At 42.0% G+C, this 13,922-nt stretch overlaps 1 protein-coding gene across 4 annotated transcripts in view; it reads right to left on the bottom strand.

Annotated features, from left to right (window-relative positions):
- Positions 1-13,922, bottom strand: part of VPS35L (VPS35 endosomal protein sorting factor like) — a 129,417-nt gene that overhangs the window by 35,459 nt on the left and 80,036 nt on the right. For all 4 annotated transcript variants that reach the window (XM_029221840.1, XM_029221837.1, XM_029221841.1 and 1 more), the window contains exons 22-26: positions 12,646-12,726; positions 10,625-10,688; positions 8,098-8,196; positions 6,483-6,560; positions 5,538-5,652 (exon numbers count right to left, since the gene is read on the bottom strand). In XM_029221840.1, the coding sequence (XP_029077673.1) occupies positions 5,538-5,652; positions 6,483-6,560; positions 8,098-8,196; positions 10,625-10,688; positions 12,646-12,726 (437 nt within the window). The remainder of the gene's footprint in view (positions 1-5,537; positions 5,653-6,482; positions 6,561-8,097; positions 8,197-10,624; positions 10,689-12,645; positions 12,727-13,922) is intronic.

The raw sequence follows: 13,922 nt of genomic DNA, 5'->3' as shown, positions 1-13,922 counted from the left end.
CAATGACATTCTTCAGAAGATGCTCTGCCAACAGAACAAGTAAATATGACCTTAAGCATAAACCCCAAAGACTTGGGAAGTGGATAGAGACCATTTTTCTCCATCACAAGCTGCTCCTTACTCTCCAAAAGGAGGAAATACAAAATTATTTTTCTCCTCCATTCTACTGCCCTGGCCTCCTCCATCAGCAGTTACAGTTCACAGTAGCCAGTGGACTTCATAATCGCAGGCTTTAGCCTTTCTTCTGGGCGTCCCCGTGTTCCTCACAAATCAAACCAGCACTACAGCTCCAGTTAACGTGTCTATGAGCCTCGGCATATGTTTGAACCCACCTTGTTTCCTGTTTTCTATAAATAGGAAAATCAATTATTTAAAACCTACCAAGAGGACTTTGATGAGACTCTTCTGAACACTTAGGTTGCTTAGGAGTTAGGTCCCTCCCATGAAAGGTTTGGTACCATTTTACATTCATCAGTATCATAAAGAGTCATCAACCATTATTATCATGTGGTACCATTCATTCCTTAAACATTTACTGAGCACCCATGCGTCAGGCAATGTGCCAGGAGACAGGTACAGCACAGTGACTAAGACAGACGAGACCTCATGGAGCTGACACTCTTCAGGGGAGAGAAGCAGACAATTCTTTACACATTTACTTGTTAAACGACAATGGTGATGTGTACAATGAAGGAAAAGTGCACAGTGTGAGGATAAGATGTCTTACAGGAGAACCTGACTTAACTTTTGTTTGGGGCTTTTACTTAAGACATGGCTTGTGAGCACAGCTCTCCAAGATGAAGATGCAAAAAATAAGTAAAAGAAAGTACATTTTTAAAAGGGGGGAACCACGGGTGGAAAGTGGTGGGGGGGTGGGGGTGGGGTGAATTGGGAGACTGGGATTGACATGTATACACTGATGTGTGTAAAATGGATGACTAATAAGAACCTGCTGTATAAAAAAAATTAATTTAATTTAATTTTTAAAAGGGGGCGAAATAGGTAGAATCTAAAAAACAAAACAAATGAGCAAACATAAAAGAGAAACAGTTCAAATCAAACATAAAAGAGAAACAGGTGGGCTTCCCTGGTGGCACAGTGGTTGAGAGTACGCCTGCCGATGCAGGGGACACGGGTTCGTGCCCCGGTCCGGGAAGATCCCACGTGCCGCGGAGCAGCTGGGCCCGTGAGCCATGGCCGCTGAGCCTGCGCGTCCGGAGCCTGTGCTCCTCAACGGGAGAGGCCACAACAGTGAGAGGCCCGCGTACCGCAAAAAAAAAAGAGAGAAACAGGTGGTTGCCAGAGAGGAAGAGGGAGGGGGAAGGAGAGAAGTAGGTGAGGGAGATTAAGAGGTACAACCTCCCAGATGCAAAGTAAATGAGTCACGGGTATGAAATACACAGTGCAGGGAATACAGTCAATAACGATGTAATATCTTTATATGGTGTCATATCATAACTAGACTTATGATGGTGATCATCTTGAAATGTAGAGAAATGTCAAATCATTATATTGTGTTATAGGTCAATTACACTTCAAAAAAACCAAACAAACTCCTAGAAAAATAGGTCAGATTTGTGGTTACCAGAGGTGAGGGACAGGGGGAGGAGGAATTGGATGAAGGCAGTCAAAAGGAGTAAACTTCCACTTATAACTAAGTACCAGGGATGTAATGTACAACATGATAAATATAATGAACACTGCTATATGTTATATATGAAAGTTGAGAGTAAATCGTAAGAGTTCTCATCACAAGGAAAAGGTACTTCTTGAAATTTCTTTAACTTTGTACCTATATGAGATGATGGACGTTCACTAAACTTACTGTGATAATCAGTTCATGCTGTATGTAAGTCAAATCATTATGCTGTACACCTTAAACTTATACAGCACTGTATGTCATATCTCAATAAAACTGGAAGAAGAAAAAATTTTCAAATAAAAGGAGGGGGAAAGAATTCTGTAGGAGGGAAAAGCACTATTATTAATGATAAGAACAAAAACCGTTCTTTTTACCACTATTTTGCTTTAATTGTTCTCGCTATTGTTTCATCTTCGGAGGAACTGCAGATCTGTTATTTTTAGGATAATTCAGCAGGTTTATCTTGAACTGAAGATCAGCTTTCCTGCAGATTTTCCAAGGTTCTGCATATGAGAATTGGCTTTCAGAACTCTGAGACTGCAGAGCTGCACTGTCTACAGTTAGCTCCTAAACTCCAAGGCATACTTTCACCTTTTGAGAGACGGTTATACTAAGTTAATATTTACTGAGTCGCTACTGTGCGCCAGTGGGCCGAGTGCTCCAAGTATGTTATCTCATTTAATCCACCACAGATATGAACCATTGCCATCATCTCCACTTTACAGATGGAAAAACTGAGGCACCATATGGCCAATTTGTCCAAGGGCAGCCAACTCACAAGTAGCAGAATCAGAATTGGGACCACTGCATTCAGAAGACTTGAAACTTACCATTCATTAGGGCCTTATCCCTAACACGTCATGTAATCTCACACGTCCATGCCTTTGCTCAGGCCATCTCCTCTACCTGGAAGGCCAACTATTCCTTCTCCCCTTCCCCATAGCCCTTTCCTGATAAACAAATGCTCTTCTTTCAAGACCCACCTTTAACATTACTTCCATTGTAAAACATCCTCCTTTCTGAGGTTAGAAACTGTAAAGATAAAGGAACCAAGATAAAAATAAAGGGGAAAGAATCTGCTCTTGCTGTGACCTGGTGGTAACCTTCCAGAAAGAACCACTGACAAACAAGGGCAAGGAGCTATCCAGTGACAGTGAACAGGCATCTCTGGGCCACATCTAGGTCAGAAGCACTTGATCAAACAACTGATTTGCAAGTCCTTCATTTCTCCTAAATATCTGGGGCAATGGGTGACCCTAGACCAAATCCCCACATGATCCAGTCTACACGCTGAACCAGTGTGTCCAAAGGACCAGAACTGGGCCTCCCCATAATAAGCCTTCGTCAGCATTCCACGGTGGCCTGGCTGAGAGTTCAATAGGAGTTTACTTGTTGGGCTGAGTCAGCCCTGGCAAAGCCACAGCCTGATAAAGAAGATACAGCCAAGGCTGGATCAAGGGAGGCTAGAAAATGAATAGCGGGAGGGCTTCCCTGGTGGCGCAGTGGTTGAGAATCTGCCTGCTAGTGCAGGGGACACGGGTTCGAGCCCTGGTCTGGAAAGATCCCATATGGCGCGGAGCAACTGGGCCCGTGAGCCACAACTACTGAGCCTGCACGTCTGGAGCCTGTGCTCCGCAACAAGAGAGGCCGCGATAGTGAGAGGCCCGCACACCGCAATGAAGAGTGGCCCCCGCTTGCCACAACTAGAGAAAGCCCTCGCACAGAAACGAAGACCCAACACAGCAAAAATTAATTAATTAATTAATAAACTCCTCCCCCAACATCTTCTAAAAAGAAAAAGATGAATAGCGGGGAGGGGATGTTTTATAACCAGCTGAGAGGGGGGGTGTTTAAGGAGGCAAACAAACCAAAGTGGCCCACTTCCACAAGCTTCATTTAATTTATATTTAGCCTTCCCATTCTCAGTAATTGAATGTATGATTTATTTTGGCCAGCAATTGCTGCATGTGGCTTTCAGAAAAACAACAACAGCCTTTTACGGTTTAGCACCACAGCGCTTAGAGACTTGAGCAAAATCATCAGATAAATTATTAAGCATGAAAAACAAAAAATTATTAAGCACGAAGTGGACTCCACACTCCTGCCCGCCCTGCTGCAGCCTGAAGTGCAGGGGAGGTAGAGGAGGAGTCCAGAGCTCTAACACAGGGGGCGCTGACTGCCCACACCCGGGTACCAGTCTGCTCTGATGCTGCTTATCTCTGGGTGTGGACCGAGGGCATCCCAGCAGGGAAACTGTCATTCCCAGCTCTCCTCCAACAGTTCTTGGGAGCAGCAAATCTTTATTTAGCTTAAGAATTTGTTTTTCTTTTTTGAAAACAAAAAATAGCATGAAGCAAGTGGGGAGAAGAAAGATCTAGGCTTGCGGCCGGGCCTCCACGTGCAGCTCACAGCTCTGGTATCTGCAGCTCACAACCCACTCCTAATGTTACAGGTGACACCAAACTCAGGGATCCCCACGTGGGTCTACTACTCCTGACCTTTTTAAGAGGGAACCGGTTTATAAGATTTAAAATTTCCTAACATTAATTTAATCTAATTAATTAAGCTAATCTAATCTTCATTTTGCACATCACTGGGGTTTTGGCAGTGGCTGTTAATTTTTGTTTTGTTTCCTGCAAACCCATCATCCTTACCAAAGCAGGCACTAGGAGAAAGTTCCATGTTTACTGACAAATAATGAGGACATATCTGCTCTTGTGGGACTTGCAGTCCTCGCGGGGAAAGAGGGTGTCCAGACAATAAGTAAACAAACACACACAGTAAGAAAGCATCAGAACAAGGTAAATGCAGTGAGGACAAGAGGAGGATGGCACAGAGCATGATTGGGGAGGTGCAGCTACTTTAGCTAGAGTGGACAGGAAAGGACCCTGCAAGAGGTGAGGCTTGATTCTCATCTCTGGCCTAGTAATTAAAAAAAATGCAAATATCTGGAGGTGAGATCATTCTAGAAGGAGGGAACAGCAAGTGCAAAGGCTCTGAACTGGAAGACAGCTTAGTATGTTCAAAGAACAGTAAAAAACCGGTGTGGCTAAAGCGTGGTGTAAGATGAGGACAGAAGGCCGGAAGGCACCAGACCACGTAGGGACTTCAGCCAAGGCGTCTGGTTTAATTCCAAATGCACTGGGAGGCTACTAGAGCACCCAGGAGTCTACAGCAAAACCAAGCAGAGTTTGAAAAGGTTCCTGGACAGCAATCATGTTTGAAGACTTTGGTGACACCGAAGCCTCAGTGGGAAGGACCCCAGCTTCCCACAGCGCTAACCCACCCACCATTGCACCCTTTGCTGGCGTCCTTCCCTTCCCAGTCTCCCCTCCCCGTCACCCTACTGACACTCACTGGGATCGCCTCCTAAATAAACCACTCGCACAATCCTCGTTCCAGGAGAGCTCTGTACCTCGTACAGAAACGGATCTTGGGCAGAATTTTTATACCTAATAGCAAGCTGTAGAGAGTCTTCATTCTCTACTGATTAGACTCTACTCCTGTATCTCTGGGGTTTTAAACAAATGAACATTGAAAACAACAAATAAACTTGAATCTGCTGTGAATAAGCAGTCCTAACTTCTAAAACTCTCTACGGATGTCTGAGCCACCTGACCTGGCCTGCCTGATACAGATTTAGGAAGGCCCTTACAGGAAATTACCCATGCTCTGTAAACTGTCTGACTCTATAAATGTGTGTCCGAGGTGCTTCCTACTAAAGAAACAGATTTAAAACTCATCACTTGTTGATCACTTCCTTCTTTCTTTCCTCCTTAAAGGATTCTCTCTACACACTCACACACACATATCCACACACCGCTGAGTCCGCTTTCCTAAGGAGCCAGGAATTGTCTGAGAGCAGAGGAGAGGAGAGAGTGAGTGATGGGCTCACCTTGGGAGAGGCACTGGTTGGCCAAGGCCACCTGACCAGAATGCAGGTAGAGATTGAGGCGGGTGAAGATTCCCACCAGGGAGGGAATGGTAATGAAGCAGTAGGCAACGCAGGCCTAGAAGGAAGGGGAGAAACAGCAGGTTACATGGCAATGCCATCACAATGGGTTAATACTCTTGTTTTCAAGCACCATATATTTTCAAGTAAAAACACTAAAATAATTAATCTCCCCATTAGGAACCCCAATTTCTCCCCCTTGCTTCTGCTGTATTTGCTTCTTTGGGAGGAGGGGGAGGGGCAACCAAGGAAAGTAATGGTGTATGAAAAATAAATCCTCATCCATCGTCGCAGGAAGTAAACAGATAACACCTAATATTGGTAAGTTAAAGAAGCGGCTGTTAAAACCAATTAGTTAAAAAATACATAGGTAATTTGAAGAAGAAGTTGCTAAAAAGAGCTTGAGGTGGTTGATGCTGAGGAGAGAGGTATATGGTGAGCAAGGGCAGGGCCGGGGTGCTTATTTTTCACTGTAATCTTTTTAGTATGATTTTATTTTTAAAGCATGGATATGGATCGCTTTGATAATATTTTGAGCAGCATACTCAAGGAGCAAATTTCTTTCAAAGTTGGGAATTTATCAAGAGGGAAAAAAGGTACTAGGCCTTCCAGTTACAGGCACAAGCCAGAGATAGCTCAGCTGGCACACAAAATTGCAAATCCATTTCTCAACCCCCTCCCCATAACATGTATCAAAATTCAGGCTCCTTTGATCATTTCTTTTGAAAACATTAAGAAAAGTGGTCAGTCAGAGATATGCAAGGAAAAAATCCAGAAAATCAATACTAAACCAGCCTTAATCTTTTTCTGGGAACAGCAATTCAGAAACTTGCAAAAGAAACAGCCCACTGGAGTTCAAAGTCTGTGAGTCTTATCTTTAGAACATACCCGGACAAATGCAGCCGTCTTTCTGGAATGATTTCCTTTCATTACTTTTCTTGTTTCCATTGCCAACCGGTTCACACTCTAGATTAATCAGTAAAACAGAAATGGGAATGAAATGATGGCTGATTCAGATTAACATCTTCCAGAGAGATGTGGACATTAACTGCATACAAGTCAATGAGAGCAAGCTAACCAGAACCAAGACTAGTTAGCACCAAACCCCGAAATGGCAAAGGGGTCATCAGGCCAGATTCGATCTCGGCTTCAGCAAACATCTCCAAGGGACGCTCGCTGAGTTAAGTCATGCCTATCAACCGGCGTAATAAATGACCATTTTCTGGCTTAATGAATAGCTAGGGTTCGCTTACTCCGTTTCCAGAAATCCCCCACACTAAGCTTAAGATCTTAGCGATCTTAACAGAAACCTCCAAAACCGGACGCAGACCATACAAAGTAGCTCTGCAACACTAAGGATAACCGTAAGAACAGTATAACCGCAGCCGCATCATCACTTGCAGAAAAGCAGGTGCTGTTCTAGGAGCTACACATTCCTAGCTCGTTTCATCCTCATAAGTCTTATATTTAATCCTTATATTTAATCCTTATAAATCCTCATATTTAGGTCTGAAGCTTAGTAATACTACAAAATCTGATAACCAGCAGACAAATACATAAAAAGGTTGTTTTCCTTGAATTTACACGAAGCAATTCAAGGACCTTAGGGAATCTTTACACAAATATAAAAAGTTTGGACCTATGGTTCCCAAACTGTGTACAATGACACCCCAGGGTGTTGCAGCAAAATCACAGGGGCACCACATTTTTCGGACAACCACAGCAAGGCTCAATGGTTGAACACTATGCAAAGCACTAGTGTGAGGGAGCTCATAGACCATGGTACATTCATTGCAATCATTTCATATCTTTGCAAAATTGGGTTGTTAGCAGATGCTGTGATAAAAAGCACTGTGCAAAAATTAATGTGGGGAAAAAAAATCTATCTGGAATGGGAGCTAAAGTAGTGGTGTCCCATCTGATTCCAAGGTTTAAGAAGTTGTGCAGTGTTCAATAGATGCATATACTTTATTAGTAAGTAATTATGATGATTTAAGAATGGAATGAAAATACATTATTTTTCTTTCAATTTATGTATACTGTTGGTTCAGAGGGCTGTCAAGTTGTTAGGGCACAAATTCTTAAGTTGTTTGAACCTAATTTCTTAATAAACAGAACTGTTATTTCTTCCTTTTGGCCTAAGGGCACCATGAAAAGTTACTGAAAGGCACATGACCCAAGAAAGCTGGGACTCTGGTTAGGCAACAAGGAATTCTAATGAGGTTAGTATTTCTATAACTAAATAATCAATGCAACTCACTTAACTCTTTGCTGTTGGCACGCAGGAATAAGAATATGCAAGTTTCAGAGAAAAAGAGGCCAATAAAACCACTCAAAGGCTTAAGCAAAGCTGCAGATTTTATTAACCTTTGAGACAACACCTTTCATGCCTTGGGAACAGAAGCAATATGGGGCCAGAAGAATCCCAGATTAAAATTGTTGCGTGGCTCAATGATCAACAAATATGTCTTGAGAGAACACATGAATGAATGAAAATCCTTACATGAATCAACTGCACAAGAACAGGTTCCAGATTGCAAAACATCGACCTGGCCTCAACGTAAAAACTCAGCTGTTGCTCAAAGTCACGGCCAAAGGACACCTAGAGTCAAGGAGAAAGACACCGACGATGTTATCTCCATTGTGAGCACACAATTGGAAAGCTTTTGCCTGAGCTTGTGGGGGCAGGGGAGGCGCTGTGATGACAAGTCACCAAAAATCCCACAGCTATAAATGGTGGCTATCTCAGTCGTATGTAAGCAAACACACACATCCGTGCACTGGAATATACGCTAACTAGACTTCACATTACTTCACCCAGCAGAGAGCGGAAACGTTACTATTACCACCTCATCCTCATGACATTGGCATTGTTGTAGAACATAAAAAGACCAAAGGGTATAAAACAGAATCTCAAAATGTAAAGAGGATTTCCCAGGCTAGAAGGAAACCACTGGAAAGGAAATGATGGAATTTTGTTTGTCAGCTGTGGCCTTTTCACAGAACACAGATTTGGTGATTGGGAGCCATTTGTCAGAGGGGTTCCCTCATAAGGGCCAAACCTTTCTGCTTCCTGAAGGGGATTCCAACCTCGGCAGCTCACTGGTGGCTGCTAGAGCCATAGATGGATGTTTTTCCACCATTAAAAATCCCCTCTACTCCTATTTCTTCAAATTTATGAACAGCTGGTTGGTAGGACAAACTTTACTGCTACTGCAATCATTTTTGTCTGGAGGAGGTTTAATGTCACAATTTCCATTATAGCTATCAGGCTTCACATCTTATTTCCTCATATTCTTTTCCATTATAACTTGGTGGCTTTCAGATAAACCCATAAAAGGATAAATACCACGTGATCAGCATATAACTCAAGGGAACAAGAGAGGCACCTGGTAACAGTCATAGGTATTCAATACATAAAAAGGCTAATCCTGAATTTTCATCAAAATCGGTATTTTACCCATAGTTAAATTGACCCCTGTTGTTGAATGAGTCACATTTTTCAAGGTGATTTTCAAAGTGATCTAGTTACTTTCATCTCAGTCAGCTTTTGTCTCGACTTTTCTATTCCAACAGCAGATACTGGCAGCAGTGGGTATTTTAGATTTGTGCCCTGAGAATTAAGGCAAAAGTTGTTCTGGCGGGGATGGACTGGTGGGTTATTCCCAAAGAAGCCTGCAAGGACGCCTCCTGCTCTGCTTGTCCCTTCGCAGTGTCCCTGTAGACTCTTCCCATCCGAAGGTGGAGTCTGCTTTCCCCCGCTTGCAGAGGGCTGGCCCTGGGGCTTGCTTTGACCAACAGAATGAAGCAGGAAGCAGTACAGATCACTGTGTGATTTCTGAACCTCCAAAGGCCCTGCAGCTTCTGATTTCGCCCTCACAAGAGCTCACTGAGATGAGTGAATGATGAGAGAATGATGGACAGAAAGAGGTCACATGGCCGAGAAATAAGCCACCACCAAGACCCCAGACACGTGCTCAAGGCTGTCCTGGATCGTCCAGCCCCAGTTCTGCCACACCTCTGACATCATACAGAGCGGCCTGGTTATCCAGCCAACCCACAGAATTGTAAGAATTAATAAAACACTGTTACTTTAAGCCACTAAGTTTGCGGTGAGTTGTTATACAGCACTGGCTAACTAGGACGAATGGGGAGTGAACACTTGGCATTTCTCCCCCCGACCTGACCCCCAAATTGTTTTCACCAGCATCTGATGGGCGGCACAGCAGGTGCTTCAGGAAGCCCCTTCTCCAGGGAGTTCCCTGGTGGCCTGGGCCTTAGGATTCTGCGCTTTCACTGCCGTGGCCCAGGTTCCATCCCTGGTCAGGGAACTGAGATCCCACAAGCCGCACAGGACAGCCAAAAAAAATAATAAAAAAAGGAAAAGAAAAAATTTAAACTGGCTTTATTAAAAAGAAAAAAAAAAGGCAGCCCCTTCTCCCACTCCTGGTCCACATGATTCGGGTGCCCAGGTATGCCTGTCTCCCTAGCCTGCCCGATCAGTGTGTTCATTCTTTCTCACAGCAGCAGTTTGCTCAGAGATGAGCTGGTGACCCAAATTAATCCAAGGAGACTCAGCCCCAGGACTTCTGCTGGAGCCCTTCCGGCTGGGCTGCAGAGCTGGAAGGAATGAAAACCCGGAGCTCTTACGGGGAGTGAGCCTGCCTGGGAAGGACGCCAAGAGAGAAGAGCCACGAGCCAAAGACACACACATGGCAGGTCCTAACAACACCACAGAGACCCCAGGTCCAGCTGCTCCTTCTGAGAGGTCTCTTCCTGGACTTTATGTCACATCAGCCAGCAAGTCCCCGCCCACCCTCCCCTTTTTATTTTTTTCCTTAAGCCAGTTTGTCTTGGCTCTCCTTGCCCCCAGGGGAGTGCTGGCTAATATAAGTTGTTTTCTAATTTCATCTTATCTCAATAAAAATGAAAAGCACCAGGGAACATAATGTTAACTGCTTTCACCAGAGGAAGGATAAACAATTACATCACATTTCCAAGTGCACTGAAACTTCTTCCCCAATACTTACCATTTTTATAAATCCATTAATCAAATATGCCAGCATTCTTTTCTCATCCTCAAGAGTGAGTGCACTAAAATCAATAATTGTACATAATTAACATTGAGGTGATAAATTAAAGTTTCCAAAGGAAAAAAAAGTATTAGAAGTAAGCAACTTAACAGGTAAGAACATTTTGCATTTTCTAGATTTAAAAAACTTCCATGTATGTGTTTCTTTTGATGAAAATATGTAATCTAAATTAACATAATTTAAATGTGTTTCTAATTTCTCTCAAAGATGCTGTTCTCAAGATATATTTATTAACAGCAAAAGAGAAGGTAACTCTCTTCTTTGGAATTTGGATAGCAAGGTCCAACTTCAAATTTTGTATTTCAGAGAAACTTCATTCAACGTTTTACTATAAAAAGTTTAAACATGTAGCAAAGTTGAAATTATACAGTGAACACCAATACACCCTACTACTATCATGTTACAATATCTGCTTTATCATATAACTCTCCATTACTCTCTCCATCCATCAATCTACCTTATTTTGGAGATACAGCTTAAAGTAAATCACAGATCTCAGGTGCTTCTGTTTAATAGCAAATTTAGTATGAATATAAATGAAAAAATGTCAAGTCCTTATAGTTTTGATAATACGTGTAAAGGTTTATAAATAGTTCTCCAAATTTATTTAAAAAAATTTTAAGAGCCAAAGACCAAGGCTCCTGTTTATTGGTTTGTTCTAAGAGAAAACAAGTCTGTATTGGCAAAGACTGCATACTGTCCTCCAATATGCAGTGTCCCCTTCATTATTTGAGACTACATTTCCCAAACTCCTTTGTAACTAGGAGTAGTCACATGACAGTTCTGGCCAATGGGATGTGAATGCGAGTGATGTACGAGCCTCCCAAGTTGTGTCCCTAAAAGGAGGGTGCTGTCCTCCAATGCCTGCCAGCTGCAACATGGACACGGTTGAGGTAAGTCACCTCCACCAGGAAGCAAGGACAACACCCCGGAGGGATAGCAGAGCAGTAAGACAAGAAACCTGGGCTCCTAGATGATGTTCTAAAGCAGAGCTACCCCACCCCCACCTTTTGGCTTCACGCTTCTCATAAGAGAAATACATCTTCTATTTCGCTTAGGCCAAAAACCAATGGCCTACTAATACAAGTACCTTTCTAAATGTTTTTTGTGCCTTTATTTCTATTTTTGTGCAACTAAAGTCTATCAGTTCCATTTATTATAAAAAGTCTGGATATTTTGATTTTGAAAACTATTTGTGAAGTTGAAAGCACAAAGTCATGAAATAAAGATTCTAAAATTCAGGGGGGAAAAAAAAAAGAAATACAATTCATCTTTGTTGATGGTTAAGTTCCAAAACAATTTTCTCATTTCTTGTAACATTTTCCTGTGAATCAAGCTGCTATGTTTAAAAATTCTTTGGGGACCAAACTTTCTGCCACAAATAAGCAGGAACTGCCTCAAGCACAGTCGAATGGAAACATGTAATAAAAAAGAAAAAAAGATAAGACAAATAAAGCTAGAAAGCAAAGGAGATAATTTGGCTTTTGACCCAAAGGTAAGGCCCATGGGTAGGTCTGACCCTCAAGTATACTCAACAAACTGAAGTCCTTCATGTAAGGAATATACACAATTTTATTTGAATTTTAAATAATTGGCTAATGTTGAGAAAAAACTTAAAGGCTATGTTACTGGATGAGTGAACTCATTATTATACTATGTGCTGCTCTCAGAAATCTCCAGGAGACATGGAGTATGAGTTCACTTGGATGAAACCAGCCTTCTCCTCCCAATAGAAATCCCTTTGTAAAAACATCTGCCATCTCATTTTCTCAGGAAGGTTACCCTCAGCTCAGCCTCCCTTCTCCCCTGGACTGGAATGTCCTTGTTAACATGTATCTTAATAGACTCCATAAAATAATATTATTCACAGTGGCAGCTTGAAGCAGTAATTCCCTAAAGTACTATTATGTGGCATTAAGACCCAATCCAGGCTCGTTTCAGCCTTAAACATGGCTTACTTCACAGAGTCATGCATGGTCTTGCAAATGTGCAAAAGGGCGTTCAGAATGACGGGGTCCTTAGTGGGCTCTTGCTGATGCCTAGAAGACATTTAGAGATAACAGTAAAAGCCATGTCCACTGAGACCACAGAAAGCACAGATTTAGTTCTCATCTACGATACATATGTGAGAAGCAGTAAATTATCTGGTTGGCATTTAACATGGCCCAGATCACCAGCAATGGGCAATGATCTAGTTTTCTCTTAATTCTCCTTTAAATAACAAGTTTGCTCTTCTAACATATCATAACTTCTCCTAACTACAAAATCATGGTAAAACTGATACATTTCCTAAGCCAGACAAAGGGCAAATCTGTTTTCTTACCGTGTTTCTTGAACTTCTAAAGCTGTCCAACAACCTGTCCATAACTGTGTTAAGTGCCAGGCAAAATTATTAATTTGGTTTCTCAAATAACATAAAAGGACACGCTCTTATAACAAATCTTTTTTTTTTCTGGCCGCACCACGCGCCATATGGGATCTTAGTTGCCCAAGCAGGGATGGAAACTACACCCCCTACAGTGGAAGCATGGAGTCTCTCTCTCTCTTTTTTTAATATTTATTTATTTATCTATCTATCTATCTATCTAAAATTAGGCTGCATCAGGCCTTAGTTGTGGCACGCAGGATCTTCACTGCGGCATTCGGGATCTTTAGTTGCAGCATGCAGGATCTAGTTCCCTGACCAGGTATTGAACCTGGGTCCCCTAAATTGGAAGTGCGGAATCTTACCCACTGGACCATCAGGGAAGTCTCAATAAATCTTTATGTAAGTAAAGTAGGTATACTTGTTTCAAGCATATGGAATTAACCTTCTGGAAAGGTAATACAAGGAAAGCTTAAAACATACATTCCAGCAACTTCTAACTCAATTTTCCAAACTCTGGTTACTTGAGTTCCATCTTGAGATATTTTTTTAATCACATCTACATACTTAATATTTAAAAGGACTTGAACTTTTAACTTAACCTTGTCCTAAAGAATAATATATTTGAAGTCACTGATTAAACTAGTTATATATTATCTAACATACTTTAAAATAAATACACGTTTTAAAATAAAAATAAAAATCTCTCTTCCATGTACCACCTGAAAGTATTCCATGTACCATCAGCAATAGGCAGTTTTGGGAAAACAGACTTAATCAATAAAATGAAAGGAACTAAGTTGAAAACTGATCACAAGTCTACACATTAACGACAGAAACCTTTCTAGCTCTGGTATCTTGAGAAGAATG

Source organism: Monodon monoceros, unplaced genomic scaffold, assembly GCF_005190385.1.
Source record: "Monodon monoceros isolate NGI ecotype Baffin Bay Population unplaced genomic scaffold, NGI_Narwhal_1 Super_Scaffold_13, whole genome shotgun sequence".
Classification (NCBI taxonomy): domain Eukaryota; kingdom Metazoa; phylum Chordata; class Mammalia; order Artiodactyla; family Monodontidae; genus Monodon; species Monodon monoceros.
The sequence above is the reverse complement of the archived record's forward strand: the minus strand, read 5'-3'. Positions and strand labels throughout refer to the sequence as shown.